Below are 17,685 nucleotides of genomic sequence, written 5' to 3'. Positions count from 1 at the left end.
GCGATGAGCCAGAAGACTCTCGGAGTTTGCCCGCCCTCCTTCGATGCACCAGCTCTGTCTCACCGATGTGCTTTTGCTGAATTGTTTCTGACTCTCTTGCCTGCCTGCAAGTCCATCCTCCCCTCCCTCATTGAATTGACCTCAGAACTTCCCCTCCGTGCCTGGCACTAACACTTGTCAGATTAAATCCAAACACAAACCGTCGGAGGGACAGCTCACGTTGCTGCAGCAAAGCCACAGACACTGACAAAGTTTCATTCCTTATACACAAGTTCTTTTTAAATAGAACATTCATTAAAATATTCACATCAGCTTGCAGGAAGCTCCAATCTCCGCCCACTGCGATTGGTCAGATGGGCTGACAGCAGGCAAAGCGCAATGTGAACAGCGGAACATTCTGGAAGACGTTGATGTCTCTTTAGTGCAACAGAAGTCCAGGGAAAAACATTTCAATCGCCGACTGCGAGGCTGGATATCACAGGATCAGGAAAGCCACTTCACCACTGGGTTCGCAGTAAGCTAAGGCCATGAGATCAGTCCAATCCAATTATTTAAACCTGTCGAGGGAAACGGACAATGGGAAAATTAGGGTGTTTTCATCAAGGAGGACACACTAGTCTGGCCGAGACTGAATGGATCAAATGTGAAATCCAGCCACACACGGCAACGACAGCTCCACTCATCACTTCTCAAAGAGTGGACAACACTGTCACCATGATCACCCTGTCCCTCGGCACCGTGAGGGCAGCAAAAGAGAAGCAGCTACTGTGAGGCAGGAGGTCCAGCCTGGCCATAACCTGCCAGTCCCCTCCCTGCAAGATATTACTGAGTCAGTGTGTGGGACCCGTACCCCAGTGAGAGTCAGTGTGTGTGGGACCCGTACCCCAGTGAGAGTCAGTGTGTGTGGGACCCGTACCCCAGTGAGAGTCAGTGTGTGTGGGACCTGTACCCCAGTGAGAGTCAGTGTGTGTGGGACCCCAGTGAGAGTCAGTGTGTGTGGTACCCCTACCCCAGTGAGAGTCAGTGTGTGTGGTACCCCTACCCCAGTGAGAGTCAGTGTGTGTGGGACCCGTACCCCAGTGAGAGTCAGTGTGTGTGGGACCCGTACCCAGTGAGAGTCAGTGTGTGTGGGACCCGTACCCCAGTGAGAGTCAGTGTGTGTGGGACCCGTACCCCAGTGAGAGTCAGTGTGTGTGGGACCCGTACCCCAGTGAGAGTCAGTGTGTGTGGGACCCGTACCCCAGTGAGAGTCAGTGTGTGTGGGGCCTGTACCCCAGTGAGAGTCAGTGTGTGTGGGACCTGTACCCCAGTGAGAGTCAGTGTGTGTGGGACCCGTACCCCAGTGAGAGTCAGTGTGTGTGGGACCCGTACCCCAGTGAGAGGCAGTGTGTGTGGGACCCGTACCCCAGTGAGAGTCAGTGTGTGTGGGACCCGTACCCCAGTGAGAGTCAGTGTGTGTGGGACCCGTACCCCAGTGAGAGTCAGTGTGTGTGGGACCCGTACCCCAGTGAGAGTCAGTGTGTGTGGAACCCGTACCCCAGTGAGAGTCAGTGTGTGTGGGACCCGTACCCCAGTGAGAGTCAGTGTGTGTGGGACCCGTACCCCAGTGAGAGTCAGTGTGTGGGACCCGTACCCCAGTGAGAGTCAGTGTGTGTGTGGGACCCATACCCCAGTGAGAGTCAGTGTGAGTGAAGCCCATACTCCAGTGAGAGTCAGTGTGTATGGAACCGCAGTGAGAGTCAGTGTGTGTGGGACCCGTACCCCAGTGAGAGTCAGTGTGTGTGAAGCCCATACCCCAGTGAGAGTCAGTGTGTGTGGGACCCGTACCCCAGTGAGAGTCAGTGTGTGTGGGACCCGTACCCCAGTGAGAGTCAGTGTGTGTGGGACCCGTACCCCAGTGACAGTCAGTGTGTGTGGGACCCGTACCCCAGTGAGAGTCAGTGTGTGTGGGACCCGTACCCAGTGAGAGTCAGTGTGTGTGGGACCCGTACCCCAGTGAGAGTCAGTGTGTGTGGAGCCCGTACCCCAGTGAGAGTCAGTGTGTGTGGAGCCCGTACCCCAGTGAGAGTCAGTGTGTGTGGGACCCATACCCCAGTGAGAGTCAGTGTGTGTGGGGCCCGTACCCCAGTGAGAGTCAGTGTGTGTGGGACCCATACCCCAGTGAGAGTCAGTGTGTGTGGGATCCGTATCCCAGTGAGAGTCAGTGTGTGTGGGACCCGTACCCCAGTGAGAGTCAGTGTGTGTGTGGGACCTGTACCCCAGTGAGAGTCAGTGTGTGTGGGACCCGTACCCCAGTGAGAGTCAGTGTGTGTGTGGGACCTGTACCCCAGTGAGAGTCAGTGTGTGTGGGACCCGTACCCCAGTGACAGTCAGTGTGTGTGAAGCCCATACCCCAGTGAGAGTCAGTGTGTATGGAACCGCAGTGAGAGTCAGTGTGTGTGGGACCCGTACCCCAGTGAGAGTCAGTGTGTATGGAACCGCAGTGAGAGTCAGTGTCTGTGGGACCCGTACCCCAGTGAGAGTCAGTGTGTATGGAACCGCAGTGAGAATCAGTGCATGTGGGTCCCGTACCCCAGTGAGAGTCAGTGTGTGTCGGACCTGTACCCCAGTGAGAGTCAGTGTGTGTGGGACCCGTACCCCAATGAGAGTCAGTGTGTGTGGGACCCGTACCCCAGTGAGAGTCAGTGTGTGTGGGACCCCAGTGAGAGTCAGTGTGTGTGGGACCTGTACCCCAGTGAGAGTCAGTGTGTGTGGGACCCGTACCCCAGTGAGAGTCAGTGTGTGGGACCCGTACCCCAGTGAGAGTCAGTGTGTGTGAAGCCCGTACCCCAGTGAGAGTCAGTGTGTGTGGGACCCGTACCCCAGTGAGAGTCAGTGTGTGGGACCCGTACCCCAGTGAGAGTCAGTGTGTGGGACCCGTACCCCAGTGAGAGTCAGTGTGTGTGAAGCCCATACCCCAGTGAGAGTCAGTGTGTATGGAACCGCAGTGAGAGTCAGTGTGTGTGGGACCCGTACCCCAGTGAGAGTCAGTGTGTGTGGGACCCGTACCCCAGTGAGAGTCAGTGTGTGGGACCCGTACCCCAGTGAGAGTCAGTGTGTGTGAAGCCCGTACCTCAGTGAGAGTCAGTGTGTGGGACCCGTACCCCAGTGAGAGTCAGTGTGTGTGTGGGACCCATACCCCAGTGAGAGTCAGTGTGTGTGAAGCCCATACCCCAGTGAGAGTCAGTGTGTATGGAACCGCAGTGAGAGTCAGTGTGTGTGGGACCCGTACCCCAGTGAGAGTCAGTGTGTGTGAAGCCCATACCCCAGTGAGAGTCAGTGTGTGTGGGACCCGTACCCCAGTGAGAGTCAGTGTGTGTGGGACCCGTACCCCAGTGAGAGTCAGTGTGTGTGGGACCCGTACCCCAGTGACAGTCAGTGTGTGTGGGACCCGTACCCCAGTGAGAGTCAGTGTGTGTGGGACCCGTACCCCAGTGAGAGTCAGTGTGTGTGGGACCCGTACCCCAGTGAGAGTCAGTGTGTGGGACCCGTACCCCAGTGAGAGTCAGTGTGTGTGAAGCCCGTACCCCAGTGAGAGTCAGTGTATGTGGGACCCGTACCCCAGTGAGAGTCAGTGTGTGTGGGACCCGTACCCCAGTGAGAGTCAGTGTGTGTGGGACCCGTACCCCAGTGAGAGTCAGTGTGTGTGGGACCCGTATCCCAGTGAGAGTCAGTGTGTGTGGGACCCGTACCCCAGTGAGAGTCAGTGTGTATGGAACCGCAGTGAGAGTGACAGCTATTAATAAAGAAGAGTATTAAGGACAGAAACATTTAAGACACTCACCCTGTTGATCTTAGAAGGCACTTTATCCTCATGGCCCTGTGGTGCTGGTGGGTCATTCAGGGGAGATTCCCCCTCAGCCTCTTCTGTCCAGCCCCCGAGATGTAGCTGGGAATAGGCCGTTAGTGTCTCTGGTGAACTCAGCGGGGGCACTGAGGGAGGAAACACAATCCATCAGCACCGTGTTGTTGACTAAGGTCAGAGTAATGAGCAAGGATGCATCCATAACCCCTTCCCTCAGTCACCTTGGGGTTCATATTATACACAGAAAGTTTTGATTTTTCACATTCTCCCTGTGTCTGCGTGGATTTCACCCCCACAACCCTGCGGCATGGTAGCACAGTGGTTAGCACTGTGGCTTCACAGCTCCAGGGTCCCAGGTTTGATTCCTGGCTTGGGTCACTGTCTGGGCGGATTCTGCACGTTCTCCCCGTGTCTGCGTGGGTTTCCTCCGGGTGCTCCGGTTTCCTCCCACAAGTCCCGAAAGACGTGCTGTTAGGTGAATTGGACATTCTGAATTCTCCCTCAGTGTATCCGAACAGGCGCCGGAATGTGGCGACTAGGGGAGGCAGTGGGAAGTGGTATTGTCGCTGGGCCAGAGATTCAGAGTCATGATCTGGGGAACAAGGTTCAAATCCCGCCAGGGCAGACGGTGAAATTTGAATTCAATAAAAATCAAGAATTAAATGTCTAATGATGACCATGGACCCCGGTGGAACCCGGACAGGCGCCGGAATGTGGCGACTAGGGGCTTTTCACAGTAACTTCATTGAAGCCTACTCGTGACAATAAGCCATTTTCATTTTTTCATGAAACTGTTGTCGAGTGCCATAAAAACCCATCTGGTTCATTAATGTCCGTTAGGGAAGGAAATCTGCCGTCCTTACCCGGTCTGGCCTACACGTGACTCCAGACCCACAGCAATGTGGTTGGCCCTCAGGGATGGGAAAGCCACGCACAGCCAGCGACACCCACATCCCATCAACGAATAAAAGAAACTGGAGAGAGCAGCTGCTTTGCCAGGTGAATCATAGAATCATTGAATTTACAGTGCAGAAGGAGGCCATTCGGCCCATCACATCTGCACTGGCCCTTGGAAAGAGCACCTCCTCCACCCCATCCTCTTAACCCAATAACCCCAATTAACCTTTTTTTTGGACACTAAGGGCAATTTAGCGCAGCCAATCCACCTAACCTGCACATCTTTGGACTGTGGGAGGTAACCCACGGAGGAAACCCACGCAGACACGGGGAGGATGTGCAGACTCCGCACAGACTGTGACCCAAGCCGGGAATCGAACCTGGGACCCTGCAGCTGTGAAGCAACTGTGCTAACCACTGTGCTGCCCTGCCGCCTATTATCCGCTTTACTTTCAGAGGAAAAATTGGATCCACCAAGCCACGGCCAGTCTTAAAGCAGAAACAACCCCCCTCTTCCCCCCTGCGATTGAAAATGAAAATCGCTTATTGTCACGAGTAGGCTTCAATGAAGTTACTGTGAAAAGCCCCTAGTCGCCACATTCCGGCGCCTGTTCGGGGAGGCTGGTACGGGAATCGAACCGTGCTGCTGGCCTGCTTGGTCTGCTTTAAAAGCCAGCGATTTAACCCAGTGAGCTAAACCAACCCCAGTTGGTACTTACCTGTGCATCCTGGCAGATTCTGTTCGCCAGATCCAGATGGGGTGTGGGGGGAGTTTCCACCAGTGCCTGCCATCTACAAGGCACAAGTCAGGAGTGTGATGGAATACTCTCCACTTGCCTGGATGAGCGCAGCTCCAACAACACTCAAGAAGCTCAACACCATCCAGGACAAAGCAGCCCCACTTGATAGCTCCCCCTTCAGAAGCCGATTAAATTGATGCGACCATTAATTCATTGAAAGACACGAGTGAAGTAAACTGTGGCTTTAATCGGCTTACAACTGAGCCTGCCTGCGACTAAGCTGAACTGAGGGCGGACACGTGAGACCGCAGCACTTTATACTTCCTGCTGGGGGCGGAGTCAAGGGCGGAGCCCTGTACAAGCTCCTCATCTCCCCCTGTGGGCAGAGCCGCGCAACGGCTCACAGACAGAGCCCACAGGGACACAGTAATATACAGTGTGGATTTATAGGTTATACATTCACCACATTACATTCACTCCCTCCACCACCGGCGAACAGTAGCAGCCGTGTGTACCATCGACAAGATGCACTGCAGTAACTCACCAAGGCTCCTCAGGCAGCACCTTCCAAACCCAGGATCACTACCATCTAGAGGAACCAGAACAGCAGATACCTGGGAACCCCACCACCTGGAGGTTCCCCTCCAAGTCACTCACCACCCTGACTGGGAAATATATCGGCCGCTCCTTCACTGTCGCTGGGGCAACTTCCTGGAACTCCCTCCCTAACAGCACAGTGGGTGTACCTACACCTCAGGGACTGCAATGGTTCAAGCAGGCAGCTCACCACCACCTTCTGAAGGGCAACTAAGGATGGGCAATAAATGCTGGTCGAACCAGCGACGCCCGCATCCTGTCAATTCATTTTTTAAAATGATATATGCGAACGGGGTTCCTGACCTTTCATGCGGAAACCCCATTACACCATTGGCGGAGAGAAATCCTGTGAACGTAAAAGCTGTTTTGCGACTCGTGTTGGATTAGATCCCCCTCATCCCAGGACCAAAACATTTAAAAAAATGTTACTAGTTTAAAGCACAGTAAGAATCTTACAACACCAGGTTAAAGTCCAACAGGTTTGTTTCAAACACGAGCTTTCGGAGCTGAGCTCCGAAAGCTCGTGTTTGAAACAAACCTGTTGGACTTTAACCTGGTGTTGTAAGATGTTTACTGTGCTCACCCCAGTCCAACGCCGGCATCTCCACATCATAGTTTGAAGCACCCAATTCATTTATTTTGCCCAATTTTGCCCAATTTGGGACTGGTTTAGCACACTGGGCTAAATCGCTGGCTTTTGAAAGCAGACCAAGGCAGGCCAGCAGCACGTTTCAATTCCCGTACCAGCCTCCCCGAACAGGCGGCGGAATGTGGCGACTAGGGGCTTTTCACAGTAACTTCATTTGAAGCCTACTTGTGACAATAAGTGATTTTCATTTAATTTCAATTAAAGGGCAATTTATCGTGGCCAATCCATCTGCTCTGCACATAGAACATAGAACAGTACAGCACAGAACAGGCCCTTCGGCCCTCGATGTTGTGCCGAGCAATGACCACCCTACTCAAACTCACGTATCCACCCTATACCCGTAACCCAACAACTCCCCCCCTTAACCTTACTTTCTAGGACACTACGGGCAATTTAGCATGGCCAATCCACCTAACCCCGCACATCTTTGGACTGTGGGAGGAAACCGGAGCACCCGGAGGAAATCCACACACACACGGGGAGGACGTGCAGACTCCGCACAGACAGTGACCTAGCCGAGAACCGAACCTGGGACCCTGGAGCTGTGAAGCATTGATGCTAACCACTATGCTACCGTGCTGCCCATCTTTGGGTTGTGGGGGTAAGACCCACGCAGACACGGGGGGAATGTGCAAACTCCACAGCAAAATATGACATTTGATCATCAATGAAATCTGACAAAATATTGAAACTTTGGAGCGACCAATCAGTACTTGGGGAGGAGGAAGAGAGATCCCGATGTTTTGGGAGAGGTGGACTGAAGGTTATACAGATCCATGTGAACAAGTGGAGGCCATCCAGCCCCTGAATCCTATTCTGTGAGGCTATTTCTAAATCTGCGACACAAATCTATTGACCTGCTTCCATATTCCAGAGAGACATCACATATACGCCATCTCCTAGATTATCACTCCTTCTCCAATCCAGGTGTAACACTGCCTTCTCCCGATTTACATCCTTCTCTCTGCCAATTCTGTTTCCCAAGCTTGATATAATCACAATAGAATCATAGAATTTACAGTGCAGAAGGAGGCCATTCTGCCCATCCAGTCTGCACCAGCCCGGAAAGGGACCCACCCTATCCCCGTAACCCAATAACCTCACCTAACCTTTTTGGACACTAAGGGCAATTTATCATGGCCACTCCACCTTACCATGATGTCTTCCCCAGCTTTTCTCAATATATTATCAGTAACCTGGTGATAAGGTACCTGGGGCAGTGGGTTGCTCGGTGGTTGAACTGTGAGTCTGGGATCCCTGTCCCACACACTGAGGCTGCGCACTCTGCTGGTGGAGCTGCAAGAGAGAATAAAGTGAATGAGGAAAGGATTCCACACATGACCCACCCAGACAAAGAAAAACTTCAGAACATAGAATATACAGAGCAGAAGGAGGCCATTCGGCCCATCGGGTCTGCACCGACCCACTTCAGCCCTCACTTCCACCCTATCCCCCTAACCCAGTAACCCCTCCTAACCTTTTTTGGACACTTAAGGGCAATTTAGCATGGCCAATCCACCAAAACTGCACATCTTTGGACTGTGGGAGGAAACCGGAGCACCCGGAGAAAACCAACGCAGGCACGGGGAGAACGTGCAGACTCCGCACAGACAGTGACCCAGCGGGGAATCGAACTTGAGACCCTGGAGCTGTGAAGCAACAGTGCTAACCACTGTGCCACCGTGCTGCCCAGTTTGCTCTGTATCTAACCCCGTACTGTACTTGTCCTGGGAGTGTTTGATGGGGACAGTGTAGAGAGAGCTTTACTCTATCTAACCCCGTGCTGTACCTGTCCAGGGTGTATTTGATGGGGACAGTGTAGAGGGAGCTTTACTCTGTATCTAACCCCGTGCTGTACCTGTCCTGTGAGTGTTTGATGGGGACAGTGTAGAGGGAGCTTTACTCTGTATCTAACCCCGTGGTGTACCTGTCCTGGGAGTGTTTGATGGGGACAGTGTAGAGGGAGCTTTACTCTGTATCTAACCCCGTGCTGTACCTGTCCTGTGAGTGTTTGATGGGGACAGTGTAGAGGGAGCTTTACTCTGTATCTAACCCCGTGCTGTACCTGTCCTGTGAGTGTTTGATGGGGACAGTGTAGAGGGAGCTTTACTCTGTATCTAACCCCGTGGTGTACCTGTCCTGGGAGTGTTTGATGGGGACAGTGTAGAGGGAGCTTTACTCTGTATCTAACCCCGTGCTGTACCTGTCCTGTGAGTGTTTGATGGGGACAGTGTAGAGGGAGCTTTACTCTGTATCTAACCCCGTGCTGTACCTGCCCTGGGAGTGTTTGATGGGGACAGTGTAGAGGGAGCTTTACTCTGTATCTAACCCTGTGCTGTACTTGTCCTGGGAGTGTTTGATGGGGACAGTGTAGAGGGAGCTTTACTCTGTATCTAACCCCGTGCTGTACCTGTCCTGGGAGTGTTTGACGGGGACAGTGTAGAGGAAGCTTTACTCTGTATTTAACCCCATGCTGTACCTGTCCTGGGAGTGTTTGATGGGGACAGTGTAGAGGGAGCTTTACTCTGTATCTAACCCCGTGCTGTACCTGTCCTGGGAGTGTTTGATTGGACAGTATAGAATGGGCTTTACTCAATATCTGTGATGTACCTGAAGTCATTTTATGCTTACCTCATGCATATAAATAGCGTGAAGACTCATTTCTGTTGAAGCGAAGTTTGCGAGAAGCAAAGATCTTCCTGATCCTGCACTCACTGATATGCTGAAGTAAGAGAGAAAAACGCTGAAATTAGACACACTCATCATTAGCTAACAGTTAGCCAATCATGTCAGATATGTTGCAATTGTATAAGGTGTTAGTGCGGCCACACCTGGAGTATTGTGTTCAGTTTTGGTCTCCTTACTTGAGAAAGGACGTACTGGCGCTGGAGGGTGTGCAGAGGACATTCACTAGGTTAATCCCAGAGCTGAAGGGGTTGGATTATGAGGAGAGGTTGAGTAGACTGGGACTGTACTCGTTGGAATTTAGAAGGATGAGGGGGGATCTTATAGAAACATTTAAAATTATGAAGGGAATAGATAGGATAGATGCGGGCAGGTTGTTTCCACTGGCGGGTGACAGCAGAACTAGGGGGCATAGCCTCAAAATAAGGGGAAGTAGATTTAGGGCTGAGTTTAGGAGGAACTTCTTCACCCAAAGGGTTGTGAATCTATGGAATTCCTTGCCCAGTGAAGCAGTTGAGGCTCCTTCATTACATGTTTTTAAGGTAAAGATAGATAGTTTTTTGAAGAATAAAGGGATTAAGGGCTATGGTGTTCGGGCCGGAAAGTGGAGCTGAGTCCACAAAGATCAGCCATGATCTCATTGAATGGCGGAGCAGGCTCGAGGGGCCAGATGGCCTACTCCTGCTCCTAGTTCTTATGTTCTTATCACTCATCATTAACTAACAGTTAGCCAATCATCACTCATCATTAACTAACAGTTAGCCAATCATCACTCATCATTAACTAACAATTAGCCAATCATCACTCATCATTAACTAACAGTTAGCCAATCAGGTGCAAATGGTTTGCTGGACAGTTTAAAAAAAATAGAATTTATAGTGCAGAAGGAGGCCATTCGGCCCATCGAGTCTGCACTGGCTCCTGGAAAGAGCACCCCACCCAAGGTTAACACCTCCACCCTCTCCCCATAACCCAGTAACCCCACCTAACACTAAGGGCAATTTTGGACACTAAGGGCAATTTATCATGGCCAATCCACCTAACCTGCACATCTTTGGACCGTGGGAGGAAACCGGAGTACCCGGAGGAAACCCACGCACACACGGGGAGGATGTGCAGACTCCGCACAGACAGAGACCCAAGCCGGAATCGAACCTGGGACTCTGGAGCGGTGAAGCGATTGTGCTAACCACAATGCTACCGTGCTGCCCCAAATTAGTTACAACCGCCTAACGTTTAAGCCCAATATTCCGGACTGTATATCTGGTTTGTTGCATCACCCAGGACATCTCAGGTTTCAAGTAGAATCGTAGAGTGTTTACAGTACCAGACTCAGTCACTGGCTGGTCATGTCGATGTCAGCTCTCTGTAAGAGCAATTCAGCTCATCGCACTCCCTACCCTTTCCCTGTGGCTGTGCAAATGTTTACCCCGTGGCGATCTGAATGTTTCCATGACTCTGCCCCCATCGCACTCTCAGGCAATGCATTCCAGATCCTAATCTCTCAGTAAGTTAACAAAAAGTCTTCATGTTGTCTTTTTGTTCTACTGTTAAGCATCTTGAAAAAAAATGAAAATTGCTTATTGTCACGAGTAGGCTTCAAATGAAGTTACTGTGAACAGATCCTAGTCGCCAAATTCCGGCGCCTGTCCGGGGAGGCTGGTAGAGTAATTGAACCGTGCTGCTGGCCTGCCCTTGTCTGCTGTCAAAGCCAGCGATTTAGCCCTTTGCTAAACCAGCCCCTCTCTAATCTGTGCCCCTCTGGTTTTCAATCCATCTGCCAATGAGGACAGTTTCTTCTCAAATACACTGAAGGGGGAACAAAGCTTCACGGAATTTAGTTATTTTCTTAAGGGACAATTTTGCGTGGCCAATCCACCTACCCTGCACAGATTAAGATATTACTTAGTTTAAAAAATAAATAATTTTTATTCAAATTTTTGCATAATATCAACAACAAAAAGACAGAATTTATTTTTTACAAAGAACAGAAAGAACAGTCCCCCCCCCCTGCACATACACAGCGGACGAGATAAACTAACACCCATCATTCCCCCAAAACATCTGCCCGTCCCTTCAATAGACAGGGCAGAAACCCCCCCCCCCCACCGCGTATACACAGAAGAGGAAATAAATTAATGCCCGACATTGGCACAGAACTATGCCCGTCCCTTTAGTACAAAACACCCCCCCTCCCTCCCCTCCCCCTCCCTCCCTCCCTCCCCTCCCTGCCCCCCTCTCTCCCTCCCCCCTCTCTCTCCCTTCCCCATCCCTCACTCCCTCCCCATCCCCACCCCTCCCTCCTCACCCTCCCTCCCCTCCCCCCTCCCTCCCCTTCCCCCCCCTCCCTCTCTCCCTCTGCGAGCCCCCAGCCCGGATTGACACTGGATCCTACCACCCTCGACAATGTCCCTGCCACGCCCTTCCAAAATGCCCCCAATGCTGGACATGCCCAGAACATATGGGCGTGATTTGCTGGGCTCCCAGAGCACCAAATACACCTGTCCTCACTCCCAAAGAACCGGCTCATCCTTGTCCCGGTCATGTGAGCCCTGTACAGCACCTTAAACTGGATGAGGCTAAGCCTCGCACAAGAAGAGGAGGAGTTCACCCTTTCTAGGGCATCCGCCCACGTCCCCTCCTCAATCTCCTCCTTCCATTTACCCTTCAACTCCTCAACCGAGGCCTCGTCCATCTCCTGGCATCACTTGGTACGCCACCGAGATCCTCCCCTCTACAACCCACACCCCCGAGGGCACCCTGTCCTGGACCCCACGCGGCGACAGCAGGGGGAACCCCGCCACCTGCCGCCTGACAAACGCCCTTACCTGCATGTACCGAAAAGCGTTCCCCGGGGGGGAGCCCGAACTTCATCTCCAGCTCACCCAGGCTCGCAAATTTCCCGTCTATAAACAGGTCCCCCAACCTCCTGATACCAGCCCTGTGCCAACTCAGGAACCTGACATCAATTCTCCCCGGAACAAACCGGTGGTTCCCCCGTGTCGGGGATCCCATCGAGGCCCCCACCTCCCCCCTGTGCCGCCTCCATTGCCCCCAAATTTTGAGGGTAGCCACCACCACCGGGCTCGTGGTATACCTCGTTGGAGGGAATGGCAGCGGCGCCGTCACCAGCGCCTCCAGGCTCGTGCCCAAACATGACGCCATCTCCATCCTCTTCCATGCTGCCCCCTCCCCCTCCACCACCCACTTACGCACCATCACTGCATTGGCAGCCCAATAGTACCCACAGAGGTTGGGCAGCGCCAGCCCCCCCCTATCCTTGCCCCGCTCCAAGAACACCCGCCTCACCCTCGGGGTCCCGTGTGCCCACACAAACCCCGTAATGCTCCTGTTAACCCGTCTGAAAAAGGCCTTCGGGATAAGGATGGGGAGGCACTGAAACAGGAACAGAAATCTCGGAAGCACCGTTATCTTGACTGACTTCACCCTACCCACCAGAGACAGCGGCAGCATGTCCCACCTCTTAAACCCTTCCTCCATTTGCTCCACCAGCCTTGTAAGGTTAAGCTTATGCAGGGCCCCCCAGCTCCTGGCTCCCAAGTACCTAAAGCTCCTCTCCGCCCTTTTCAATGGGAGCCTACCAATCCCCCCCTCCTGGTCCCCCGGGTGTATCACAAACAGCTCGTTCCTCCCTAAGTTGAGCTTGTACCCCGAAAAGTCCCCAAATTCCCGGAGAATCCTCATCACCTCCGGCATTCCCCCCACCGGGCCCGCCACATACAACAATAGGTAATCCGCATAGAGCGACACTCGGGGCTCCTCCCCACCCCAGCCCCCTCCAGTTCCTCGACTCCCTCAGCGCCATAGCCAGGGGTTCAATTGCCAGCGCAAAAAGAGTCTTCGTTTTTTGAAAACTTCCATGATGTTTGTAGAAATCAGTTTTAAAACCTGCAATGTCTCTAACATTCAAGAGTGAGATCGGCCTGTACGACCCACACTGCTGGGGATCCTTGTCCCGCTTAAGAATCAGGGAGATCAGCGCCCGAGACATCGTCGGGGGCCGAGCCCCCCCTCCCTTGCCTCGTTAAAGGTCCGGACCAACAGGGGGCCCAACAGGTCTGCATACATTTTATAAAATTCGGCTGGAAACCCATCCGGCCCCGGCGCCTTTCCCGACTGGATGTTCCCTATCCCTTTAACCAGCTCCTCCAGCTCAACTGGCGCCCCCAGCCCCTCCACCTGTCCCTCCTCCACCCTCGGGAATCTCAGTCGATCCAAAAAGCGCCCCATCCCCCCCTCCTCCACCAGGGGTTCGGACCGATACAGTTTCTCGTAGAAGTCCCTGAAGACCCCATTGATGTCTACCCCCCTTTGCACCACATTTCCTCCCTGATCCTTAACTCCACCAATCTCCCTGGCCCCATCCCGCTTACGGAGCTGGTGTGCCAGCATCCTGCTCGCCTTCTCCCCATATTCATACACCGCCCCCTGTGCTTTCCTCCACTGAGCTTCCTCCTTTCTGGTGGTCAACAAGTCGAACTCAGCCTGAAGGCTGCGCTGCTCCCTCAGCAATCCCTCCTCCGGGGACTCCGCATATCTCCTGTCCACCCTCACCATCTCCTCCACCAATCTCTCCCTCTCTCTCTGCTCCCTTCTCTCCCGGTGTGCTCGAATGGAGATCAACTCCCCCAAACCACCGCCTTCAGCGCCTCCCAGACCGTCCCCACTCGGACCTCCCAATTGTCGTTGGCCTCCAGATACCTCTCGATACATCCTCGGACCTACCCGCACACCTCCTCGTCCGCCAGCAGTCCCACCTCTAAGCGCCAAAGCGGGCGCTGGTCCCTCTCCTCCCCCAGCTCGAGGTCCACCCAGTGCGGGGCGTGGTCAGAAATGGCTATCGCCGAATACTCAGCATCCTCCACCCTCTCGCAATCAGCGCCCTACTCAGAACGAAAATCAATCTGGGAGTAGGCCTTATGCACATGGGAGAAGTATGAAAATTCCCTGGCCCTCGGCCTCGCAAACCTCCATGGGTCCACCCCTCCCATCTGGTCCATAAACCCCCTCAACACCTTAGCTGCTGCAGGCCTCCTACCCGTCCTGGAACTGGATCGATCCAGTGGCGGATCCAGCATCATGTTGAAATTCTCCCCCATTATCAGGCCTCCCACCTCCATATCTGGAATCCGGCCCAACATGCGCCGCATGAAACCTGCATCGTCCCAGTTTGGGGCGTATACATTGACCAGCACCATCCACCTGCTCCCCTTGCAGCTTGCCGCTCACCATCACATACCTCCCGCCACTGTCTGCCACCACATTCGACACCCTCTTCCCCACCAGGATCGCCACCCCCCGATTTTTTGCCTCCAGCCCCGAATGAAACACCTGGCCTACCCATCCCTTCCTCAATCGAACCTGATCCGCCACCTTCAGGTACATCTGAAGCATGGCCACATCCGCCTTCAGCCCCATCAGGTGCGTGAACACGCGGGCCCGTTTAACCGGCCCTTTCAGTCCCCTCACATTCCAGGTGATCAGCCGGATCAGGGGACCACCAACCCCCCTTCCCCGTCGACTAGCCATCACCCTTCCGTAATCCGCCACGTGCCCGCACCCCCCCCCGCTCAGCCCGTTCCCCACAGCGACAGACCCCCATCCCGACCCCCTCTACCTGCTCCAGCTCCTTCGCCACTTCAGCAAAGATATTACTTAGTTAAGACCTGGTGGAGACGTGTCTGGTTGTCCTGGGTGATGACCTGTTGGGGGATTGTATCTGGTTGTCCTGGGCGATGACCTGGTGTGGGATTGTGTCTGGTTGTCCTGGGCGATGACCTGGTGTGGGATTGTGTCTGGTTGTCCTGGGCGATGACCTGGTGTGGGATTGTGTCTGGTTGTCCTGGGTGACAACATCTCTTTGTCTACCAAGACAACTAACATCAGAATCTCTGACCATTCAGGGGGTGCAGCCAAGCAGCTCCCATCCACTCTGGGGTCTTTCTCCTTCCCGCCTTCCCCTCTCTGCTGATTTTTGAGGAGCTCATTTTGACATTTAGTCACCTTGTTAGTTGTTATTGTTATCCTTGGGTTGCATGGATGATAGGAGGCCACCTCCCCATCCCAGTCTAAATCGGGACGGTGTATGGCTTGGAGGGGAAGTCGCAGGTGGTCGAGTCCTGATACACCTGCAGTCCTTGTCCATCGAGGTTGTGGGTTTGGAAGGTGCTGTCGAAGGGGTGTTGCTGCAGTGCACCGTGTAGACGGTACACACGGTTGCTGCCGTGTGTTGATGGTAGAGAGAGCGAATGTTTGTGGTTGGTTACCAAATGAAGTGGGCAGCTTTGTGCTGGATGATATCGAGTTTCTTTAGTGTTTTGGAGTTGTACTCATACAGGCAAGTGGAGAGTATTGCATCAAACTCCTGACCTGTGCCGTACTTGCTAATAAACTTTGCCAGAACTAAGGAAAGGTTATCCGCCTGAAACATCTCTGACTCATCCACAAATTGGTGATTTACTGTAGTCCACAAAGGACCATTGGTATCTCTCTCCACATTACAGAGAGACAATTGGTTCTGTAACTTGAGAGACACCATTCTGCACCAAATGTGGGGTATGTTAACGAGCGAGGCCTCCGTGAACTACCACATCTGCTACAGTGATTGAACCTGTGCCATTGGCATCGTCCTGGACCACACTCTAGCCAACCGAGCTGAGTGACCCGCCTACGGCCGGAGTATTTGCAGAATCCACAGCCAAGCGGTTCAGTTCGATGTTTATTTGGACCTCAGTTTCTTACCTCTCCTCCATGATAGTCCTGTCGCTGCGATACAGCGAGCTCTCGGCACCATTCTCCATGAGGAGTGTGTGGGACCTGGTCCGCGCGGGATGGTGAGAGGAGGAGAGGGAAGCGAGGACGCTAGCGGCGGCCGATGCGGTACTGCATGCCTGTCCGAAATATCCGTCTCTGCCAGTCAGCAGCGAGCCGGGCAGCGCCGAGTGCGTCAGCAGACTCATGATGAGATTCTCAGGCTGCAGGAAGGACAAAGCAAACGTGATCAGTCAAATAAAGAACTTGCATTTCCATAGCACCAGTCACATTCTTGGGACATTGCAAATCGCCTGACAGTAAATTGTCAAACATTGTAAAAATTTAAAAATCCCTCTCCGCCCTCACTGTTCCCGTTTGGAGAGGGGCCGCTGTTCCTGTTTGGAGAGGGGCCGCTGTTCCTGTTTGGAGAGGGGCCGCTGTTCCTGTTTGGAGAGCGGCCGCTGTTCCTGTTTGGAGAGGGGCCGCTGTTCCTGTTTGGAGAGGGGCCGCTGTTCCTGTTTGGAGAGGGGCCGCTGTTCCTGTTTGGAGAGGGGCCGCTGTTCCTGTTTGGAGAGGGGCCGCTGTTCCTGTTTGGAGAGGGGCCGCTGTTCCTGTTTGGAGAGCGGCCGTGGTTCCTGTTTGGAGAGGGGCCGCTGTTCCTGTTTGGAGAGGGGCCGCTGTTCCTGTTTGGAGAGGGGCCGCTGTTCCTGTTTGGAGAGGGGCCGCTGTTCCTGTTTGGAGAGGGGCCGCTGTTCCTGTTTGGAGAGGGGCCGCTGTTCCTGTTTGGAGAGCGGCCGTGGTTCCTGTTTGGAGAGCGGCCGTGGTTCCTGTTTGGAGAGGGGCCGCTGTTCCCGTTGGGAGAGGGGCCGGTGTTCCTGTTTGGAGAGGGGCCGTGGTTCCCGTTTGGAGAGGGGCCGCTGTTCCCGTTGGGAGAGGGGCCGCTGTTCCTGTTTGGAGAGGGGCCGCTGTTCCCGTTGGGAGAGGGGCCGGTGTTCCTGTTTGGAGAGGGGCCGCTGTTCCTGTTTGGAGAGGGGCCGTGGTTCCCGTTTGGAGAGGGGCCGGTGTTCCTGTTTGGAGAGGGGCCGTGGTTCCCGTTTGGAGAGGGGCCGCTGTTCCCGTTGGAGAGCGGCCGCTGTTCCTGTTTGGAGAGCGGCCGCTGTTCCTGTTTGGAGAGGGGCCGCTGTTCCCGTTTGGAGAGGGGCCGCTGTTCCCGTTTGGAGAGGGGCCGCTGTTCCCGTTTGGAGAGGGGCCGCTGTTCCCGTTGGGAGAGGGGCCGCTGTTCCTGTTGGAGAGGGGCCGCTGTTCCCGTTTGGAGAGGGGCCGCTGTTCCCGTTTGGAGAGGGGCCGCTGTTCCCGTTTGGAGAGGGGCGCTGTTCCCGATGGGAGAGGGGCCGCTGTTCCCGTTTGGAGAGGGGCCGGTGTTCCCGTTGGGAGAGGGGCCGCTGTTCCCGTTTGGAGAGGGGGCCGCTGTTCCCGATGGGAGAGGGGCCGCTGTTTCC

The 17,685-nt window shown here is 54.0% G+C and overlaps 1 protein-coding gene across 1 annotated transcript; it reads right to left on the bottom strand.

Annotated features, from left to right (window-relative positions):
* Window positions 1-257: 257 nt before the first annotated feature.
* Window positions 258-16,401, bottom strand: LOC119972181 (autophagy-related protein 9A-like). Its single transcript, XM_038808506.1, has 5 exons — window positions 16,175-16,401; window positions 9,359-9,449; window positions 7,939-8,023; window positions 3,824-3,972; window positions 258-557 (listed from the first exon to the last, which is right to left on the bottom strand). The coding sequence occupies exons 1-5, from the start codon at window positions 16,390-16,392 to the stop codon at window positions 552-554; spliced, it is 549 nt and encodes a 182-aa protein (XP_038664434.1). The 5' UTR covers window positions 16,393-16,401; the 3' UTR covers window positions 258-551.
* Window positions 16,402-17,685: the final 1,284 nt, after the last annotated feature.

Source organism: Scyliorhinus canicula, chromosome 10 (assembly GCF_902713615.1).
Source record: "Scyliorhinus canicula chromosome 10, sScyCan1.1, whole genome shotgun sequence".
In the NCBI taxonomy this organism is placed as follows: Eukaryota; Metazoa; Chordata; class Chondrichthyes; order Carcharhiniformes; family Scyliorhinidae; genus Scyliorhinus; species Scyliorhinus canicula.
The sequence above is the reverse complement of the archived record's forward strand: the minus strand, read 5'-3'. Positions and strand labels throughout refer to the sequence as shown.